At 42.7% G+C, this 22622-nt stretch overlaps 2 protein-coding genes across 17 annotated transcripts; one reads left to right on the top strand and one right to left on the bottom strand.

Annotated features, from left to right (window-relative positions):
• Positions 1-1595: 1595 nt before the first annotated feature.
• On the bottom strand, positions 1596-13206 carry srrm2 (serine/arginine repetitive matrix 2). Of its 16 annotated transcripts, none has more exons than XM_044100106.1 (15): positions 12957-13176; positions 11168-11419; positions 10897-10992; positions 10341-10529; positions 9859-9942; positions 9707-9775; positions 9594-9620; positions 9399-9512; positions 8465-8603; positions 5724-7510; positions 5214-5690; positions 2743-3351; positions 2590-2664; positions 2087-2194; positions 1596-1966 (listed from the first exon to the last, which is right to left on the bottom strand). In XM_044100106.1, the coding sequence occupies exons 2-15, from the start codon at positions 11413-11415 to the stop codon at positions 1912-1914; spliced, it is 4077 nt and encodes a 1358-aa protein (XP_043956041.1). In that variant the 5' UTR covers positions 11416-11419; positions 12957-13176; the 3' UTR covers positions 1596-1911. The 16 variants fall into 16 exon arrangements, with proteins under 16 accessions (XP_043956041.1, XP_043956042.1, XP_043956043.1 ...); XM_044100107.1 differs by having other exon boundaries at positions 5214-5723; positions 5757-7510; XM_044100108.1 differs by having other exon boundaries at positions 5214-7162; positions 7196-7510.
• A 1029-nt stretch (positions 13207-14235) lies between these two features.
• arl6ip1 (ADP-ribosylation factor-like 6 interacting protein 1) lies at positions 14236-22622 on the top strand. The gene is made up of 6 exons (XM_044100096.1): positions 14236-14443; positions 17296-17429; positions 18066-18185; positions 19770-19887; positions 20563-20647; positions 21834-22622. The coding sequence occupies exons 1-6, from the start codon at positions 14408-14410 to the stop codon at positions 21950-21952; spliced, it is 612 nt and encodes a 203-aa protein (XP_043956031.1). The 5' UTR covers positions 14236-14407; the 3' UTR covers positions 21953-22622.

Genomic DNA, 22622 nt, shown 5'->3' with positions numbered 1-22622 from the left:
AGCTTCAACGTGTTTCCCCGGGAAAATCATTAAATACGTTGAATATAGAAATTTCTACCAAAAATATTTCTAATCTTTGTTTTTAATGCAAGATAAACTAATATTACCCGCCGAAAAGTCAATAAACTTTTCTTTAACTTAACTAACGTACAATTCGGTGTCATGATGTATGGCAAGCTGTAAGTGACAAATATGCGAACTTTTCCATACTGTCTGCAGACTTGCCGTAGCCTCCCACCAGTTGCGCTTCTGCACTGTGTGTGCAGCATTTAATCTCTAAACTGCATTCAAGTCAACTCGTCCACTGGATTATCCGCATTAATATGACTCCAAAATGCCAAAGCAAAGCATTTTTAACTTTTCCACATAGAAAATGATCATAAAATTTAAATGTGCACTAAATCTACACTACAAACAAAATAAGTGAAGCTAATTTTTATATATTTTTCAAACCTTTTCTGCATTGATAGTCACTGATGTGTCTTACATTTTAGGGGTGCAAACAAAACATTTTGATTCCACTTCCTTAAAACATTGAGCAATATGTTTTTCTACGAAAGCATTTACATAAATTATGGATATGAATTTGGTTCAGAAAAACATTTGGTGACATGACATCACCTGTGTGGTGTAGTCGTTATTTTTGTTAAAGGTTCAAATTTCACAGCGAGATTTAAATGAAACCAGCAGAAAATTTTCGGAGCAGAACTGATTTGGGCTTCAGCTGATTTGATGCGGACGTCAGCTTCCTGGTTGCAACATCAGAGTCGCATCCTGTCACGGTTAGTGCTGAGAAACAGAGTTTTCCAAAACCTGCTGAAGTTTTAAATCCTCGTTGCTGAATTTTGATCCAAAATGTCAGATGAAACTCAGGAAATCGTCGTTTTTGGATTTTCTTTGTCTGACTTTTTCAATAACAAATTCACATCTTAGAAAATTTTATGTACAAAACAAATATTTTTCTTTTATAAGCCGTGAAGCTTTGTCTTTTAAATTTCATTTTAATGTCATAGTAAGTAGGGCACAAATCTCCAGCAACTTTTAAGATCAAAACAGACTTAGTCACACCTGATAATTACAATGAGTTAAATCCAATCACGGGTTTTCAAAGACAGTTTATTTTTGCTCCAGCATAATTTCCATTTGCCTAATTTATCATTTTTCTCTTTCTATCAAAAACTGGATGACAAAAGTCTTTAGTCTAATGTTTCGGTCTCAACTAGACCCTTTTTTGAAGGCCAATTTTGTTTATAATTCATTTTATTTGCTGTTTGATTTATTGTGGATATTTAAGATGTCTCCCAGTTCCAGTGATAAATGTTAATTTTATTGATTTTTGAGAATGTTTTCTTGCATTACTATTAGTTGAAATGGTCTCAAAATAATATTTTTCATGGCAACAACCTCTGGGACAATTTATCATCCATCAAAGTTTAGCATGACAGGCCAAGTCATATAAATAAGTTAAATTTATTTTTTTAAGTTCTCCTTATAATACTGAGCTGGAATTTGAGATAAAAGCTGATAATCTGCACTGAGAGTTCAATTATTAAACTAGTAAAAATGCATAAAAACCAAGAAAATTTCCACCCAAATAAAATTTACAATTACTTTTTATTAATACGATGAATCATTTTCAACAAAAGACATTACCCTAGTTTCAGTTTCTGCTCACATCGCATGGAATCGTTTACCTGTTACATAATAATAACCAAAATACAGACAGCTCATATCTACAGGAAGGACGACATTCAGCACAGGTACAGTTAGGTTGAGGTGGCTGCAGCCTGCGACGCTCCACTTTAAACCAAAAACAGATCACTGCAGGAGCAGTTCACCAGAACGAGTGCTGGAGTCCAGGCTGGCAGGAGGAAGAGGAGGAGAAGGAGGAGGAAGGTTTCTGATGATCACTCATTTTCTCCGCCTGCTGCTGGACGAGGATCTGGGCGACAGACGGCCTGCGCTCCTGCAGGGAAAACAGAAACGCTTTGATGAAAGGCTCACTGAGGCCGAACAACACAACAGAATACAGATTTAATTTATTTAGAACTGAACTAGGATTGGAAATCAGGAAGTTTCTGCTGACCTGGGAGCGGGAGAGGAGCGAGCGGCTCGGATGTGTCTGGGAGGAGAATAACTGAGAGAACGGGAATCTCTGAGAGAGTCGGCCGGGACGCGGTGAGGCTGCGCAGGGCTGAGGGGGAAACAACAACAGCTGCATTAAACTCACACATTACACCTAAACATACACAGGAAACAGAGGAGGCAGAGAAAGGAAGGAAGGAAATAAGGAAGGAAGGAAATAAGGAAGGAAATTCTTCTGCCTGAAAGGAAAAATAGGAAGGAAGGAAAGACAAAACGAACATTCCTTCCTTTGTGTGTCCCTGACGACACAAAGGAAGGAATGAAGGAAAGGAGGGAAGGGAAGAGGTAAAGAAAGAAGGAAATAGACAAAGGAAGGAGAGGATGCATTCTCTCAGTCTCAGACTTTAGTCCATCATAACTGAATAAACATAAACTGATTTTATTCCAGCTTCTGGTCTAGTTAAATCACATCACTCCATTTCTTCTCCTCCAGACGAGCGTTACCTGTTTTTCTTGGCTTCCCCTTCATCGCTGGATGAGGAAGAGGAGGACTGAGAGCTTCGTCCTTTCTCGGGCTTCCTGTTGAGAAGGAAACAGTTTGATGAGGAAACCAGCGGATCCAAAACACCCGTCGGTTCCTCAGCTGCTCCTGCTCACCCTTTGCCCTGCTCCGCCTCCGAGTCAGAGCTGTCTGAAGACGAAGACGAGGATGACGAGGAGGACGACGACGATGAAGACGAGGAGGACGAAGAGGAGCTGGAGCTGCTGCTCCTGCTGGCCTTCTCCTTCCCGTTCACAGCAGCGTCCTTCCTGGTCGCCAGCGGCGACTGCTTCCCTCCGGGACCCGTCGTTGGCTGCCTGCCTTCTGATTGGCTGACGGCCGGCGACCTGCTGATGGCGTCATGAGGCCGGCACGGGTCAGACGGTGAGCTTTTCCGGCCTGGCGCCGCCGCGGCTCGGGGGGAGTCCCTGGGAGGAGCCTGAGCCGACGAAGAGCGACCCACTGGCTTCCTGTCGTCTGGAAGCGGCCTCTCTCTCTCCACCGGAGGCTTCACCTCTTTCTTGTCCGGCGGCGGAGAAGGAGACGAGGAAGAGGAGGAGCTGGAACTGGAGGAGGAGGAGGAAGAGGATGACCTTTGGGGCGGGGAGGCGACCTTTGCAGGCGGTCTCTCTGGCTGCCGGCCCCTCTCTCGCTCCCTCTGCCTTTCTGTGGAGGGCGAGCGACTGGCCCGCCGCCGCAGCTGGGGAGACGGAGAGCGGCGGAACCTGGAGGGCAGAAACAGCAACGTTTCAACATTTCAGGGCGTTGATAAAAAACTAAGCTGTTCATTTCTAAACTGTGTGACGGACAAACAGGCTGATTTCCTCCATGTCAGTCAAAATGACATCACTGACTCCTCCTACGCAGGAAGGAAAGAGCCACAAAATGTTAAACATTTTTATTACCTTCATCAGTGCAGCGCTCAAATTAAGTTGTCTGAATGTTAATATGTGGATATATTCTCTAAGGAGGTAATTTAATCCATTAATTTAATTTAATTTGAATGTAAATAATCCATAAATTAACATGTTTTAGACTTTGGAACAGTTCTGGGTTTTCTTCTGCTAATCAGCTAATGTTTCTTTTAGTGATTTAGCAATTTTGAAAATGTTTATGTTGTAACAATTCAATTCAAAAATACTTTATTGATCCCAAAGGAAAATTAATTGTTGATGTTTTACATTAAATATCTGTTTTACACCAACTGGTTTCATTTTTCACATCCAGTTTAATAATTGCGACAGGTGAAGGTTGCTGTCATGACAAGCGTACGCCAGTAGGTGTCACTGTTGGCATTTGAGCTAAATACACTGAAATGCTGCAGGTGGAACACTTGAAAAAAACATCTGACTTCATGTAGTAAAATTGTTGCTTTCTGAAGGTTAGTCACATTATTTTCCTCTGAGTGTTTATTCAGAAATATTACAGATGAGAAGTGTTGTTTTCCTTAAATTTGGATGTGAACCACTCTCTACCTTTTGGTAAACACAAATAGCCTTATATGTGTATTAATGGAAACCTTACAGTGGCTTAATAACCAGGTTATAATCTGCTTCATCAAAGTGAAGACCGCAGGTAAGACGTTCACTTTTAAGCAGAGCATTAAGCCAGAAACTTTTCACATGTGGGGTACATCAAGGTTCCATCCTGGAACCCCCCTATTTAAATCTATATGCTCCCATTGGCTCAGGTTATAACAAGAAATAAGCATCCATACATCCATCCATCCACATCCATCCATCCATCCATCCATCTTCTTCCACTTATCCGGGGTCGGGTCGCGGGGTCAGCAGCTTCAGAAGGGAGGCCCAGACTTCCCTCTCCCCAGCCACTTCCACCAGCTCCTCCGGAGGAATCCCAAGGCGTTCCCAGGCCAGCAGAGAGACATCGTCCCTCCAGCGTGTTCTGGGTCTTCCCCGGGGCCTCCTGCCGGTGGGACGTGCCCGGAACACCTCACCAGGGAGGCGTCCAGGAGGCATCCTGACCAGATGCTCCTCAACTGGTTCCTCTCGATGTGAAGGAGCAGCGGCTCTACTCTGAGTCCCTCCCGGATGACTGAGCTTCTCTCTCTAAGGGAGAGCCCAGACACCCTATGGAGAAAACCCATTTCGGCCGCTTGTATCCGTGATCTCGTTTTTTCAGTCATGACCCAAAGCTCATGACCATAGATGAGGGTGGGAACGTAGATCGACCGGTAAATCGAGAGCTTCGCTTTTTGGCTCAGCTCTCTCTTCACCACGACGGACCGGTACAGCGCCCTCTTGGCGGCAGATGCTGTGCCAATCCGCCTGTCGATCTCCCGCTCCCTTCTTCCCTCATTCGTGAACAAGATCCCGAGATACTTGAACTCCTCCATTTGGGGCAGGACACCCCCCCTGACCCGGAGAAGGCACTCTACCCTTTTGTGGCTCCCATTGGCTCAGGTTATAACAAGAAATAAGCATAGTTACTATAACTACGCAGATGATGCACAGCTCTACAACCCATCCAATCACTGATCAGATGCTTAGAACAGATAAATATTGTATGAACGTTTTCTTTTCAGCTTGTATTATTGATGGCATGTTCATAACTTTACTTTCATTACCTGCTAGGGGGACTTGGCCGTCTGAGGATCCTTGACGTGGATCTGCTGCGTTTCCTTGGACTTCTGGACCTAGATCTAGTGCGTCTCCTGGGACTTTTAGGCCTAGATATAGGCCTGGACCCACTGCGCCGTCTTGGGCTCCTGGGCCTAGAACCACTTCGTCTTCTTGGGCTCCTTTGCCTAGAACCACTACGACGTCTCAGATTTCTCAACCTGGACCCACTGCGCCGCCTCGGACTTCTGGGTCTAGAACCACTGCGCCTTCTGGGACTTCTAGGCCTAGAGCCATAGTGTCGTCTCGGACTTCTGGGCCTAGACCCGCTGCGTCTTCTTGGACTTCTGGGCCTAGACCTGCTGCGTCTTCTCGGACTTCTGGGCCTAGACCCGCTGCGTCTTCTCGGACTTCTGGGCCTAGACCCGCTGCGTCTTCTTGGACTTCTGGGCCTAGATCCGCTGCGTCTTCTTGGACTTCTGGGCCTAGATCCGCTGCGTCTTCTTGGACTTCTGGGCCTAGACCCGCTGCGTCTTCTTGGACTTCTTGGCCTAGGACTTCTGGACCGGCTCCTTCTGACTATTCTGTCCCATTCTCGTCCCTTCCCCCTGTCCCATTCTCGTCCCTTGCCCCTGTCACGGTCCGATAGGAATGGAGGCGGTGACGTTCTTCTGGACCGGGACAGGGGTTCTTGATACTGCCTTGGAGGAGTGCGGGCGGCTGGTGGGATGGTAGCGGTCCTCTGGGCTGGAGAGCGTGGACTCCTGGCATTGGGGCTGGCCCTTGTGATTCTCTTGGAGGCGTCCTTGTCCTTCGCCCTGTCCCCAGCTCTGGCCTCAGGCGGAGAGAACCTCCTGCCTTGGTTGTTTTCGGGTCTCCTGGGTGGAGAGGGAGACGGACTCCGGCTTTCCGCCTGCGTGGGACTGTACCGATCTTGTCCTTTAGCTTGAGACGGGCGATCCGGGGCGGGATCTCTGAGCGGTGGTCTTTCACGCTCGGGTTTGTCCGGTCCAGGTTCCCGGTGGGGACATCTGGGTCCGTCACCTTCAGAACCAGCGGCGCTTTCTTTCCTCCCATTGGCCAGAAACCTTTCAACAGCAGCTCCGATGGCTGACGGCGCACTTTTCCTATGAATACTTCTCTCTTGTTCTGGTGATGCAGTTTTATCGCCATTATCCTCGTCCTCAGAGGAAGATGAAGAGGAGGAGGATGAGGATGAAGAGGAAGATGAGGAGCTGTCACTATCACTATCACTGCTGCTGCTGCTGCTGCTTTCTGTTTGTTTCAGTTTCTCCTCCTGTCTTTTCTCTCTCACCGGGCTCCTCTGCTTCTCCGGAGGTCTGGACCCATCCCCTCTACCGTCTGCAGACGGCCCGCCATCTTTCCTACGTTTCTCACCACTTTCTTCCTTTTGCTTATTCAAATGCCTGTCCGTCGATCGTTCTTTGTGCGTTTCTTGTCTCCTCTCAATCTGGCTTCCATTGGTGCAGGATGGGGACAAAGTTGGCGATGGGAAATCCCGGCCGCCTGTCATCTTGTCTCCTCTCTGTTGGCGAGGAGACGGTTGTCTCTCTCTATCCTGCCGCTGAGCTTCACCTTTCTTGGTGTCTCTTTCATTTCGTCCCCGTGTCTTTGACTGAATGTCCTTCTCACTTGTACGTTCTTTATCTCCACTCCTTCCTCTTCGTGCCTGTTCCTTTTCAGGAGGGGGAGACGGAGACGAAGAGTCATGTCTCATTGTTCTGTGTTTGTTCCCGTCTTTTTCCCGCTCAGGGACCCTGCTTCTTTCCCCCCTTGTTTCCGGCTGAGGAGGAGGAGGAGAAGAAGAACAGGAAGACGAAGAGGAGGGCTCCCGTCTGATCTTCTGAGGTACGTTCTCCTTCTCTGTGTTTCTGATTTCTCGACTCTTTGACCGCCTCCCCTTCTCATTGTTTCTAGATTGTTCTCTTTTGTCCACCTCTACGCTCCTGGAGCGCCTCCTCTTCTCCACCTCTACGCTCCTGGAGCGCCTCCTCTTCTCCACCTCTACGCTCCTGGAGCGCCTCCTCTTCTCCACCTCTACGCTCCTGGAGCGCCTCCTCTTCTCTGTCTCCAGATTCCTGGAGTGCTGTCTTGAGTCCATGTCTTTGCTCCTGGTCTGACCTTTTTCTCGCTCCCTTTGTTTGCTTCTAGATTTTCTTGCTCTCCCCTGATCAATGTTTCTGTCTTTCTCTGGAGAAGGAGAGGGGGACGAGGAGTCATGTCTCCTTTTGGTCTTCTCCGTCTCCCGGCGTTGCTCTTTCTCCCTCTCAGGATTGAGTCTCCTCTGTATGACAAAGGAAAACATGTTTGAAATCGTCCTCTAGACATTTTCTCTCTAAATCACAACAGTACAGTTTTCAATAAGGATGGATTCACTCCAGCCCTGCTTGGTCCTCAATAATCAAACTCTAGTTGGCTTAGGAAGTCCGGTTCGGTTGGTAAGGTGCGAATGCTAAGCTAACTCTAGTCCTCCAAAACTTGGTCTGTTTTTGGTTGAAGTGAACTCTGGTTCGGTTTGAATGTGAATGCAAAGCAGACCGGAGATTGCTCCAAAAGCAGGAAGTGCACTACAGCACAGGGCATTCTGGGTAAATACAACCAAAATAAACACATTGGCCTGGTGCTAGGGGGAGAAGTGAGTTGTGAGTTTAGCCAGACAAAAGAGAAATCCTCCAACCACTAAAATCTGACCCCTCCATTTTTGCTTCCATTTTGTGAAGTTGGAAGTTGTCCTCAGAGGTTTTGGTGTCATTTTCTTCAATAGTTCTTGGTGCGGTGCCCCTACAGGCGAGGAGGGGAACAGGTTGCTCAGAGAGTTTTCACACTGAGGTTCGTTTGACTCAGTGCAGTGTGAAAGAGAACTGCACCAACTGAAAATATAGCAATGTTGCAATTTTGGTCCAGAATCAAACCGAGTCTACTGGACAATCAGGTGTGAAAACACCCTAAATCCATCCATGCTGAATGTAAAAAGACAAGAGCTGATTACCCAGGCAGGAAACGACCCTTTCATATTACTTTGAATCTTAAGGATGGAGTTTTCGGGGGAAAAGGTACAAAACATTTCTACTCTGAATGTTACTCTAAACCTCATTTCCTTTAGTCACCTCACCTCAGGATCGAGGACAAAATCTAGTAAAACAGAAACGCTGAGCGGAGATGGAGGTATTTCTGGGGGATGAAGGTTCGGGTAGCATAATGGAAACCTGGAGCTGTTAATGAATCTGTGAACTCTCACCCCGTCGCCCGCTCGACGCCGGGGGCTGCGCTCCTCAGAACCACGGCGCCTCCTGTCTGGCGAACGCCCCTTTCTGCCTTCTGTGTTTTTTGTGGTTTGGTCCTTTGGATGCGATCTGGATGGAGGTGGAGATCTGCTGCTGTGAACAACAGAAACAAAATAAGACATCAGCTACTGCCTGTGATTCTGGAAGTTTACAGAACTGGATAAAAGTAAGTTATTTTTTATTTAAATGTAGTCAGGCTCCTTCACAACCTTGAAAAATTATTGAAATGTTTACAAAGTGCTAATTTATTCCATCAAATTTAATTATCCAAAAAACTGACTTATAGCTTTATTAAACACTGATATATTTAAGCCCTTATGTCTGCTAAATGATTACTAGCTTTGAGGTAAATCAGTTTTTGTCTTATTAAATGTTGGAATTTTCTGAGTAATTTAACAGCCAGTATAAAAACTAACAGTAGAAATGTATTACCAAGTTTAATACACCTGAACAAAGTTAGTGAAATAAATCAACTTTTCAATACATTTCTAATTAACTGTGATATCATCTGTTACTGTCCACACTTTCTGAATGCTTTATTCCCCGATGAGGTAAATTAAATCTTGTTTAAACACTTAATAAATAAATTAAAAAAAAACTTAAATCTTTAAATCTCCAGGCAGAATTAAAGATGTGTGTCAACCAAAGGATTTCTGATAAGAGTTTTGATCATATTTATGGTTCTGGATGTTGAGCAGCTGGAAAGATCTTTTTCTTCATACCTCCGATTTGTAACCATGGCAAAAAGCTATTATTTTCATAACTGGGAGCTGCTGATTACCATCCGAGAAGCCCAAACAATTCCTGAACTACAACCACAGACGGCTTAATAAAGTCTTTCTGAGTTGAATATGATGATAGCAGCGATGAAGAGCGTTCGGTTCAGACCTGTGATCAGAACTCGAGGAGACGCTTCTGCGCCGACCCGACTTCGCTTTCGGAGGACTAGAACTTCCACTCCTTCTTTTCTTCTTTGACACTTTCTGCTTTTCATCTGAGGAACTAAACACAAAGGGTGGAATATTAGAAATTAGTTCACAGATGAACTCAGAAGACGTTTAAAAGGAGTTGAGCATTAGCTACCTGTCGTCTTCGTCCTCTGATGCCTCCCTGAAACAGAATCACATGGAGCATTAACATGAATGTAAGAACAGCAGGAGAAATGTTTTGTTTAATGGAGGAACATGGAGTCGTACCGCTTCTTTTTCTTCTTTTTGGATTTCTTCTTCTCTTTGCGAGGAGATGAGGACGAATTCTCTGAGCTGCTTCAAAGTCAAACCATAAAAATCTCAGATGGATCCTCATAATTCTGTCCTCCCTTCTTAATAAATCAGCATCATTTCCTCACCTTTCTCTGTTCTTGTTTTTCTTTTTCTTCTTCCGGCTGCGCTTCTTAGGAGGAGAATCTGAGTCATCTGAATCTTCCACCAAGCTGTCAAACAGAGAGACATTATAAATGGTGACTCCGTCAGCAGGGACATAAATTCACACTGGCTACGTTTCCACATTTTAACAATAAATTTGCTTAATAGAAACATGGCCATTTAGAAAAAAGTCTTGTTTTTTCATAAAAATGTTTTTGCGCTGGTCGAGGTGTTTTTGCTTGGCAGTTTCAAAATTAAGTTTATATTGCAAAACTGCAATGGATTTTTTTGCATCATGATCAACAAGTAGTTGGAGGATGATGGTATGGCATGTTTTTTACTGATGTAACACATGAACAAACTAATTCATATGATTTTAATTGAGTTTTTCCAACATTAGCGTAATATTAAAGTTTGTGGACATTAGTAACAGAAGTTCTGCAACATTGTGAGTGTTCCTTCTCACATGTACTTCTGCTGCTGCTGCAGTTTCTCCCGCTCCAGACGTTCCTGCTCCCGCTTCTCTTTCTCCTTTTCCTTGCGGTCGGCGTGGAAGGACGACCCGTCCACGTAGTCGCTGGAGATGCCGAAAGCGGCACGAAGACGGTCGTTCTTCTGCTGGTTGGCTGCAGCCAAGGCGTGTGTTTCTGTCACACTGAAAGGACAAAAAATCAGCTACTAAAAGAACAAATTAGATCTTGCATCTGTGCAGCAAAATCTCTCATTTGATATTGCTGATATGGCCAAAATGTCCCAGTTTCTTCTTAATATATTAGAAAACATTCTGGTTCCATCTAACAAAAGACTATGAGTCCATTATTCTTTTGGAAGAATATATTACTGTTATTATGCCAAACATATTTTGGCTTAATAACAGGTTCATCTGAGCAGAAAACATCGTTATAGGGAGACTTTAGCTGGACTTGGAGGTTTTTCTTGTTATTTTCCTTCAGCTCCCTACAGAGATGGTTTCCAACATAAACACAGCCTGTGCGTGAAGCATGTTTTAGTTTCGTGCTCACGTTGGTTTCTGAGCGGCAGCGGTAGGCGGCTCCTCCTTCTCCTGCAGCATCATGCGGAAACTGTTCACTTTCTCCTCGATCTCCTCGGCCGAATACCTGAGGAAGAGAAGAAACAGAAGTCAGAGCTTCAGTATACAGAACAAGAATTCACTTTTCTACATTTCAAATCACAGATCTAAAAAGACTAGCTTTTTTAAAGATCAAAATAGAGCAATAAATAAAAAAGCAGGAAATATTGCTAAAATTCATCAGTGAAAGCTTCTTTCCTCACCCCTGCTCCTCCATCATGTCCTGCAGCTCGGCGCATTTGACCTCCAGCTGCCTCTTGCGCTGGTGCTCCAGGATGTCGGCGTTGGGCTGCCGGTTGAGCTGACTCTCCAGCCGCTCGCGGTCCTTCTCATCGCGCTCGCCTCCGCGCTCGTCTCGGGGCCTCTTGACCCGCAGGCTGGACAGGTTGCGCTGCACGTAGCCATTGGTGCCACTGCCCCGAGGAGTCGTCAGGCCAATACCATTGTACATGGCTCTGGATGGATCAAATGTTGTGGTTGAACTGATGACGGTGTAAGCATTCAAACAGAAATTATTTATTTTTAAATGTACTCACACTCTTCTCTAGTGAAATAACACTTGACACTGATAGGCTAAATGAAATGAACGCTACAAGTAAAACGACATTTAATCCAACCAAAAACAAAAAGGCAGAACTTTCACCAAGGTTTATCTGATGAATGAGTCACGGATGGTTTTTAAAATAAGTCATTTTTTTGGATCACTGGTTTGATTCAGCAGTTTATGTTTTAATCTTCACTCAATTAAAAGGTGATATTTTACTCTTACCAACATCTTTAATGACACTAGAAAAGATATTAACGTCTTATTGCGGTCCGGCCAGAGTCCTGATTTGTTTCTGATCCAGGAAGTAAAGATTAGGGTGAAGTTTTCCAGAATCAGAGATTTATGAGCTGTTGTAAATGAACTGTCATCAAAAATACAAGTGGAAAAATACAAAATGCATTTAAGAAATTACTAAAAAGCCTCTGATTGTTGTAATAAAAATAAATGCTTTTTCATCAATTATTAAAAAGCCACAATTTTTAAAATGACAATTAAAACAGCTTTTCCTACAGAAATAGCATCCATTTTGAATAGCCTTAATATCTTTTGGGAGATGCATGTTTTGTTTTTAATCAGAAACAAATTTCTTGATACAATAAAAGTGTCTTAAAATTAAATTCTGGTCCAGACTGTACATAATCCAAGTATATATATTTTTTAAATTATACTTATTTTTTGTTCTTTCAGATAAAATCATTTACTTTGTTAGCATCATTTGAAAATGTTGCTAACAAATCCATTATTATCACACTCAGTCATCACAGTTTGTGTTTTCTTTTTCTAATCTTACACTATATTTCTATTACAGTAACAATCATCTCACATCACATGTATTGATCCCATTAGATTCAAAAGTTCTACCAAATTTCTTTTAGGGCTACATTTTGTTTTCCCAGCAAACAAAATTGTTAAAAGAAATCTGATATTTTACGAATGATTAACAATATTGTCCTTAAAGCAGACCACTATTCCTTTCAACAGTATAATTGTCCTTCATAAACTGCAGTTTGAAGGTTTCTGCTCCTCATAAAGGAACAACACCTCCACCAATCCAGAACACAATAATTCCGGGAGACATTTTGTTGACAGCTTCTTTGTGCGGTCTGGGCCTCCAGATAGAAGGCTGAGGATATTTCAATCTTTCTGGGCTTTTTTAAAACGAACACTGTCACCATAAATTTATATTTTTGGTCAGAAAAAAACGGTTATATTTGTCGCGCTTTGGCACGTGCGTCAAATCAGGCCTGTCGAAGCTAGTTTTCATGAACGTTAATAAATATCATGTGAATCCAAATAAAATCGACATTTAACTTATCATATATACCCTCCTTAACGAAGGATTGTCTTTACAGTTACTTAACTATTACATTTAGTATATATTTAGCTCTGTTAAGAAAGAGGCCTTCTTATTACCAGCTAAGCTAGCTAACGTAATCATTACGTACCAGCAGTCTTTCTCCAGGAGAAACGTAAGCAAAATGGCTCGTTAAAGAGTCTGGTGTTCGATAACTTCCCGTAGAACCACTCAGCAACACTATTATTCACGACAATCGTTTGAGTAAAAGTATGGCAAAATAAAAGAAATGCTGCTAGCTTCAGCTAACAGCTTCGCTTTGCAACTACAGGATGAAATCCATCTACGTCACACGTAAATTCGCACGTTTAAACTGCGGCGTTCTGGTGCTGGAGGAAATGAGAGCTCTTCTCTAGTTTGTAATTTAAAATATAATGATTGATGTAACAAATGTTCTCTATATTCAACTTGATCAACAAGCCTGATGAATGAGCTGTACAAGAGGTTTAGTTGTTTAAGCAGTTGGTTTTTTTTTCTACCAGGAAATATGAGATTATATATACAATCTTAAGAGTCAATATCACCTATACTATGTATAACAAAGAACTTGTTTAATCTTAATATTATTACATTATTATTACTCATTTCAAAACAGAATTTATTTATACCAGGGAAAATACATTTTGTCATGACTCTCATCATCCAAGTATCATCAAAGAGTTGTTGTGGATGGTGATGCTGTGGGCACAAGATAGTAAGGATTTTCAAAAGCTGTCAGTCTTGCAACTAATCTAAAGAGGCCTCTGACTGAATACTGTTGCTACATGACAGCTTCATAACTGTCATGACATGCTAACAGCTTGATATCTGGGCAGCAGGGGTGATATTCCACAGTAGCATATTCTGGATTTCACCATAATTTGTTGGCAACCATCACCAATCCATTTTATTTGCTTTTACCTGTCCTCTTTAAATCTCTCTCACACCATATGGTTAGAAAGACAGATGGAAGGAAGAGATGGTTTCAACTTTCTCCTCTCTGCTCTTTAGCCCTACTCTACATCCAGAAAGCCTCCTTTTCAACTCTGGGATTTGGGGCATAATTCATGTACTACTTGAGTTTATGAGATCCTAATAAGCTGCTCGAAGTTGTAAACAACATGATTATATGTCATAACAACTGTCTAAGAGTGAGAAAGTAATAATTAATAATAAAGTAATTGTCCAAACATGCAACACATCAATCAGAAACTATGACAAAAATTATTCAGAACTAACATAACAGGGCTTCGCCAAACTACTGCCCCCATAAGCGGCACAATTAAAATGTAGTTTAAAACATGTTTTACATGCGTAAGAACCAAGGTTCAGCTTATTTCCTGGATTTTTTGTATTTAGACCAATAAAACTTCATATCCCAGAATGCACCAAGAGGAGGGTGTGACGCAGTCAGATAAAAATTCCCTGCGTCAGTCGTCGACCGTTAGAGACGCTGCAGCAGCAGGTGGAGGTTGTTGTAATCTGTCGTCCTGTGGGTCGTTTCTCTGGAAAAGAGCCTGATTAGGTTAAGCTCACAGAACCGAACCGAACCCTTCAGTGAAAATGGCTGAAAGCGACAACAAAAGCGCAAATCTCTTAGTAAGTATGATGGGCCTTTTTTTTTTAAAAGATCGGCTCTGACTGATCTGGGAGTGTTAGCATAGTTAGCCAAAGCTACTGCTAATCTCTGTTCTCCCGCTGCGGAGGCTGGTGGTGACTTTCTGCAACTGGTTTGAATTATGACACAATTTTTTTAGAGACACTTAAATAAACATTTAACTCAAATCATTATCTTTAAGCTACCCACCGCAGCTCTGCCGCGGGTTTTGGCTGCAGCTAGTGCGAGGAAGCTCGGAGGGTTTGTGTTCAGCGCGTTCATCTTCTCGGAAACGTTACAGACTCAGTTTCACGACCTTTGTCACGGTTTGATCGGTTCAAATCAGATTGGTTTAGTTTGTTCTGACATAATTTTCCCGGTTTCATTTCTGCCACGTCTTATGAACGTTATTATTTTTTTTTCATATATAATTGCTTAAATTTGTGAAGGCCCTCACATCCAGGAACACCAACTTAAAAACGGCTCTAAACCCCATTTTGTACTCATCGGTTTAGCCGTACACCATTTTTATTTAAATGACAAAATCCACGTTAAACTGTTTTTAAATGTTATACTTGGATTTTTAGTAGGCTGTTTTTTTATAATATTTGTGCAGCTTAATTTAAGAAAATTATTTTTCATCTAATTACTTCTTTGTTTCAAGATGAATGCCATTAGCGTGTCATTAATGGGACAATTGGTCTTTTATTTTTGTTTTATTATGAGCAAGGCCAAGGTAGAACTGAACAAAGTTCTGGAAACTGTAATAACAGCCTTCCCAAAACTTTGGTTCCGATACGTACCAGATGAACCTGCACATTTTCCTGAGAGGTCTATGTAATCCCTGACCCATGACCCCAATCCAGGAGGAGCTGAAAAGGAGGATTCATGGATGCAGAGAGAGAAGGAGAAAATTCAATCTCTCTTTAATTACTTTCAATAGAGAAGGATCCTATCCCCTACTCCAACATCTTTGCAATCTGGCCTAACCATGTGGCCAGAGTGAGGTTTAAGGTGTCAGAAGCAAATGAGGTTGATGAGCAATGCTGCCTAAAACTGATGGAGTCATGTATTATTGAGCTGAATAAAACTAAGGCATGCAAGTAGAAATGTGTTTGTAAGCTAAACTGAGCTTACTATTGTAACTCTGAGCATGGCTTTCTGAAGAAAATCGGATTGAAATTTGTCGGATGATTTTTTTTTTTTAGGTTTTTTTCCCTCCCTGAATGCAGCTTGCAGAGGATCATTTAAATCGGTCTGGAGTCTGTTAGGAACTGAAGGAAGGTTTGGTTGAATAAAACCATTTAAAGACTGATGTTATTTAGTAATTCACAAGGTGAAAATCATTTTGTAGAGCAGCGTTTCCCAACATTGGTCCCAGGAATGTCGCCCTGCGTGATAATGAAGAGCGCTCGCTCCTGTAACACACCTGATTCAGACGAAGAAAACGCAGCAGCAGCCGGTTGATCAGGTGAAATCAGGTGTGCTGATTCAAGGAAATGCCTGAAACATGCAGTGATGGGACGTCCCTGTCATTTAATGCAGAGATGCATTTCCTACATTTAGTTGCTTTGTTTCATAGAAAAGAAAATGTAACCATTACATCAAACCAATAAAAAGGGGTGGGGCTCCTATTTATCAGAAATAAAAAGAGCTAGAAAGCTGAGTGGAAGGAAGAACGTTCACAAGCAGCAGGATTAAGCAGAAATGTGCTTCCGGCCCATATTTCTGCTAGAGGTATAGCGAAACAATAATCTCAAGATACGATATTCTGATCACAATAAGAGATGTATCATGATATTTGGGAAACGATATGATTTGATGCACTTTTAGGATTTTCTGAAATATTTTAGAAGGACAGAGTGATTTTAGTGACATTTTGTGTTCCATAGACTTGGGTTTAATTAACTGAAAACTGATTAACTCACCAACTACACAATACCTGACTCTGATTGGACAGAGTAACGGTCTACAGCTGGACAAACTGAATCAAAGATGCAGTGAGAAAATTAGTTTCTGTCATTTGATTCATGTGGATTTGACATAAAACTCTTAAGTTTCCACAGTGATCCAGGAGCTGAGCAGGGAGATCATCAGCCTCTGTAGACTCTCAATATGCAAATGATTGCACTTATGGTTTTCTTTTGGACATACTGTGGCTGCATTCTGAAGTAAAAAAAGTCTTTTGGACTCTAGGGAAAAGGCTTTTCTACCTTGGCTCCTGCAGTTAGCCGTGGCTGTAAGCTGTTTACTACTAGCTGCTGGGGAAGTGGCTCTGCCTCACCCCATAGTGATCGACTCCTTGCTGCAGCGCCGCCATTCCCCGGCTTGGATCTCTGATCTCTCAGACTGCCAGGATCTCATCGTTCTCTCAGCCTCTGATGCTCTTTGTCAGTTGCTAATAAGAATGATCGATCTGCCATCGTCATCATGACAGTCCTCACTGCGGCTGCAGGTATCCCCTCTTCGTTTTCTAGCTAAAAACAGAGGGCCACTGCCTGCAGCGTGTTCATTCTCTAGGGCCTAGAAAACCCCTGGTTTATAATGTGCGCTTTGAGCACAAGATGAAAGTGAGACTGGGGGAGGCGGAGTCTTGCTGCTGCGCTGTCACAAACCCTACGGTTTAACGTATTGATACTTGCAGATGAAAAATCGATGCCATCTGAGAGTTGAAAAAACTGATAAATATTGTAGAATCGATATAATTATACAGCCCTAATTTCTGGGAAAAAATCCTGAGGTATTAAATTTAGATTAATGGAATAAATGTTTGAATTGGAGTTTAACCCGAATTGCATGTTGCCAAAGCTCATCGTGTGTGTGTGTGTGTGTGTGTGTGTGCGCGCGCGCGCAGGCTCAGGAAACGGCCCAGCTGGAGGAGCAGCTCCAGGGGTGGAGGGAGGTGATCCTAGCCGGAGATCGGGTTCTGCGCTGGGAGAAGCCCTGGTTCCCTGGAGCTCTGGTTGCTGCGACCACCATGGTTTTCCTGTGAGTCCGCCTCACATCGCAGCGTTACCCAGACAACGTTAACAAGTCTTAAACTATCTGAATATGAATTTTACGTGACTGAATGGTCTTTAATTTCTCAGTTTTATACTTGGAGATGTGTAAACCTGTATAAATGTGAACACATCCTGTCTGCATGGTGTCTGCTTGTTTAGGTTTTTGTTTCTGTTGACATCATTTTCACTGACTGCACAGTTACAGATCCACCTTGGTGTGTAAGCAGAGCAGGCATCTAAACATATCTGTCATCCCGTCTGCTACAAAGAGAAAATGTTTTGGTTGTAAAATGTTTTTGCATTTTCTTCCTTTGAGCTGCTCTGCAGGATCTGCTGACTGATTTTTTGCTCTTTTAGTCGCTGCTTCTGGTTTCTTAGCTGAACTGAAGAAAATGTGAAAGTTCTTGTTTAAAGGAGTGTAGTTCATTCCAGGCTGGATTTGATCGTCAGTTTCCGTCACTTATCAGTTTATTTAACAAGAAGTTCCTGTTTTATTCTCTGTCTGAGTTTGATCATCAGCAGCAGCTCAATAACAGGAAGCTGCAGCATCGGCTCCATTAGTGTCCTTCAGACTGAGCAGCCTGATGATGATGATGATGATAACTTCCTGTTTGCGCTGCAGGCTGATTTACTACCTGGACCCGTCGGTGCTGACTGGACTGTCCTGCACCGTCATGCTGCTCTGCCTGGCTGATTACTTTGTTCCCACCGTCGCTCTCAAAGTGTTTGGCTCCAATAAGTGGTAAGAGCTCGTGTTGCTTCCCAACCAGAGGACATTTTGTTCTCTCCAAGGTTCCTCGCTTTCCGATTTAAATGTTCCAGTCTGTTAAAAACTGGAACAAAGTCCTCAAAAGCATCAGTAAGAAAGCAAAAGTTCAGAATTGTTTATTTTAGTTTCAGTTCTGCTGTGTTTATTGCTGTGACCTTAAACCAGCCCACAGTCTCCCTGGGCTTTGACTAGACTCCATCTGGCTGGCGGTGTGTATTAACGGCTGAAAACAAGACGACTGACTCGGGATAGAGTTTCATTCTGCTGGACCTTCATCCTCCAGCTGTCGCCCTGAGTCTGATAATCCTCTTCCTCAATCACACTTGTTGCTATAGCAACAGAAATGAAATTGCTGAGTAATCTGTTAATAAAAACTCAAGATCCAGTTTATTAGGAAATTAGAATAAAGGCTAATTAAAGGTGGGATGACTGAATGGTACTCATACGTACAGTTTAGTGTTTTCATTTGTCTGGGCTCCTTTTGCATGAATTACTGCATCAGTGTGGCAGTAAATAAACTTCACACTTTCTCCAACGCTCATCGTTTTATCACGTTTTCCTTCCACTAAACCACGTGTCAAAGTCGAGGCCGGGGGCCAAATACGGCCCGACGTAGCCCTCAATTGTTTTTCATGATTTTGCAAAAAAGTTAAATTCACATAAAATAAACAGATTCCTGCACTCTGATGTGTAGTTGAGTTGATTGCAAATTTTTTGAAAAAAATGTGACATTGGATGTAAATGCTAACTCCCACCTGCAGGTGGCAGTATCTCTTCCTGCCGCCGCCTCAGCCTGACTTGATGTCATTATAATCTGCGATCGATAAGAAATGAGTAACAAAAAGTTACATTTACTGTCATAAGTGCAAATATTTCTAAATTAGCTTCACAAAATCTGTAACTTTGATTGTAAAAAGTGACGAGCAAATATGAAAGTACTGATCAAATGCAGCTATTTGCAACTTGATGGGTTTTATTAAGTTGACTTGGACCAAAAAATAAAAAAAAGATTTATATATCCCCCAAAATGCACCAAACTTTCCATCAGTCTCCTTTCATTCAGACACTCTTTAGGGACGATGTCTGCTCAGCATTTCTCCATCAGATTTTCTTTTTTTAGTTTGTTTTATATCCAACTCCAAATTTCTGAGAACTTTGATTCGCCACCTCAGTAAATCTGTCGCTCTGGTGAATTGGTGATTTTCACAGTTTGATGAGCCAAGCCTCTGATGAAGGAGTGAAACACGGAGCTGAAGCTTCAGCGGCGGGTTGGGAAGACGAGCCGCTGGCCCGGTTCTGGTTCCTCTGGGCTCATCTCCAACCGGCACCGAAATAGAAACGCTGGCTCAGCAGAAATAAAGAGTGCTGAGATTTTCTCACCCGAGAAGGAAACTGAATAGGTCAACAGTTCACACCTGAATGTGGGACCAGTTTGGCCTTTTATTACGAGGATAATAAAGATTTAGGAGCAGTTTTTATGGAATCCCTCTGAAACTTTATATTTGAATGTATTTTTGAAGTTGCTGCTGTGTAGTTTGAGCTCCGGTTTGTGTGCAGGACCACGGAGCAGCAGCAGCGTTTCCATGAGATCTGCAACAACCTGGTGAGGAGCGAGCGCCGCGTCGTCGGCTGGTGGAAGCGTCTCTGCGCCCTGAAAGAGGAGAAACCCAAAGTGGTTGGTTTTTACTCCATCTGTCTCCCTGACGGCTGTGAGCTCTGCTGCAGCACAACGACGAGCCTTTTCTGGGTTTCAGATAAAAATATCAGCTGACTGGACTCAGCTGCTCCACTTAGAGCTCAAACTGGGTTACACGCTGCAGGAACTGGGTTGATTCAGCCTCCAGTTGATGGTTAAACGTGGACCTGGCAGTCTGAGCTGCTTGTACAGAACCTGATTGGATGGAGGAAGAACTGATGAGGGTTTCAGTCCAAGATGCACAGATCTGCTTCTTTCACTTCTGATGCTGATATCTGAGGTGTAGTGTTGACAGAAAAACAGCTGAACTGACTTTAAACAGGCATAAATGTACTGAATTACACATTTATTATTTAACTCTGCAGCAGCACAACACACTGAAAAGCACCAGTTAAACAACCAACGTACCTTAAACTGACAATTAACAGGTTTATTTTAACAATCATGTAAGAATAAACAGCTATAAACCTTTCAAATGGTTCAGAAATTAGGAATTTTAAGTATAATATAAATAATAAAGCTTGATGTTGTAGAATTGGACTGAATAGATCTGCCCTGATGCATCAGGCTCATTGATCTCTGATCTATAACTATTTTATTGATCTGGTATTGGTGCCTCTCCAGTGTCGGTATGATGCTGTTTTCTCTCCGCAGTACTTTGCCTCGGTGATCAGCGGCCTGCTGGCAGTGGCCTGGATCGGACAGCAGGTCCACAACCTCTTCCTCACCTACCTGATCGGTAAGACTGCCCCCATGTGGCCACTAGCTTCTGCATCAAACTGCTGATTTCTGGTTTCTCTGCCCTGCTGACGTCTGTGTGTGACATCCTGAGTCTTTATTACCTGCCAGGCTGCTGCTGTGACTCAGGATTAAAACGCCTTTAGATAAATGATGAACGCGCCGTCCTGTAACTCTGTGACTCGTCATCAGCTGCATGCGCTCAGACACGCTGGGTTTGAGTTCAGACACGACTGTCGTCTCCACACTTCTAAGAACAATATGCTGAAAGATCGTAGTTTTCTCCTGATGCTGTTCCTGCTGTTCAGTTTGATGTTTCGGTTCAGTTGGTACTAACATAAGGTGACCTTTGCTCTGACAGGTCATCAGCAGGGCAGATGTTTAAATCAGCTAGTGTACCGCCGCTGTGTCGATGCAGCCACTTATTAATAATCATAAATGAACATCAAGCCAGAAAACATGAAAGTGTATCAGAAGGTTTTGTTTGGGGTCGTGTTTCCTGTTCTGTGGATAAAATTTTTCCATTTTTGGCATTAATGCGGTTGAACATTACCTCTGCTCTTTTGACTAGTGGAGCTGTTACTACGGCAACAGTTGTTCAGTAAAGTTGAAGGAGAAAAAGGACGACTTGTGGTTTTGGGTTGGTCTTTTGTTGCTGTTCTGAAAGGTCAATAAATGACAAACTGGACTTCCTGCCTTGTTTTTGTAAATATTCATCTAGTTTTCTCTTGTCTTGGCAGAACTGATAGAAACCAAACTGTTGATAGGGAGAATTAATATTTAATGTATCAACACTGGAAATGTTCTCAGCATTAATTTAAGCCATATGAGAGTGTTGCAAATGTTTTAAAATGCTCATTGGAACAGTTTGGGTTTTGTTCTTCTGTTCAGTAGTATGTGATCGATGATCTTCTCCTTTATTGCAACAATCAAGGTTCAGATTACATCAAAAATCACTTCAGAATTTAAGTATTTACAGTATTTTATCAAAAAATACAGAATATAGAAAATAATTAAAGAAACTAATAAAATGGTTGCAATATTTGGCACATTAATTACTTTAGCGAGCCACTTCTATCTGTATATATTACCAACTTCAGTAGGATTGGTCCTCCATGCACCAGCTCCTGTTTACGGGGATGGAAATACTTCAGGAAGTTTGTTGATGTTTTGTACTTTGTCTGCAGTGAGTTTTCTGCTGCTGCTGCCGGGTCTGAACCAGCATGGCTTCATCTCAAAGTACACCGCCATGGCCAAGAGGGAGATCAACAAACTGCTCAAGCAAAAGGAGAAGAAGAACCAGTAGAGGAAGTGTGCAAGATGGAGAGAAGAAGAAAGTTTGTAGAAAAGAAAAAGCAAAAACCGGAAGTTTGTGTCTGAGCAAAAAGCACTTTGTTTCCACACATCGGATAAGTTTAATTTCTTCACACTTCCCACCGTGTGACATTCGATCGTCATCACCCCTTCCACAGGCACCACGACGTTAATCACGTGTGAAAATCCTTTTTCATAAATCAGCTGTGCTTTGTTTTACAGTCAGCAATGCTTTAAGCCATTCCCTCGGATTAGACAGAGACTACTGAACAGTTCACGCATTGCTGCATATTTTAACCTGGTTATTCACAGTAATTCTTTCAGGGGGGCTTAGTTAGGATAAAATAGCAGGATATGAACGTTTCTATGTTTGTGCTTTGTTGCTTTATATTTGAACACAGTGCTGAAAACTAACTGGATTTAAAGCTGAGCTAATCAGGAGAGAAGCTGCCTGGAGACGGAGGTTCTGCTGTATCTGCTGGATGAAAACGGATCTGATGCTTTTAAAACCACAGAGATGTGAAGTTATGGGGGCTCTCTGTTTAAGACTGTCCTGTCTTGTTAGACATTTCTTTTCTTATTTATGTGTTTGATCTCTTTTCTGTTCTCATTTCATTGTCTTTGTGAGATCCCAGCAATCAATAAAGTTTGATTTTAAATGA

Source organism: Gambusia affinis, linkage group LG19, assembly GCF_019740435.1.
Source record: "Gambusia affinis linkage group LG19, SWU_Gaff_1.0, whole genome shotgun sequence".
Taxonomy (NCBI): Eukaryota; Metazoa; Chordata; class Actinopteri; order Cyprinodontiformes; family Poeciliidae; genus Gambusia; species Gambusia affinis.
The sequence above is the reverse complement of the archived record's forward strand: the minus strand, read 5'-3'. Positions and strand labels throughout refer to the sequence as shown.

Excerpts from the sequence above, each read along its gene's own strand:
- srrm2 (XM_044100098.1), bottom strand. The coding sequence starts at position 11,415 with ATGTACAATGGTATTGGCCTGACGACTCCTCGGGGCAGTGGCACCAAT. Across the intron at positions 9,776-9,858 it reads AAAAACAAGAACAGAGAAAG|CAGCTCAGAGAATTCGTCCT; the intron begins GTGAGGAAATGA and ends TTGACTTTGAAG. Across the intron at positions 3,352-5,213 it reads CGGCCAAGTCCCCCTAGCAG|GTTCCGCCGCTCTCCGTCTC; the intron begins GTAATGAAAGTA and ends TCTGCCCTCCAG.
- arl6ip1 (XM_044100096.1), top strand. The coding sequence starts at position 14,408 with ATGGCTGAAAGCGACAACAAAAGCGCAAATCTCTTA. Across the intron at positions 14,444-17,295 it reads ACAAAAGCGCAAATCTCTTA|GCTCAGGAAACGGCCCAGCT; the intron begins GTAAGTATGATG and ends GCGCGCGCGCAG. Across the intron at positions 20,648-21,833 it reads CTTCCTCACCTACCTGATCG|TGAGTTTTCTGCTGCTGCTG; the intron begins GTAAGACTGCCC and ends CTTTGTCTGCAG.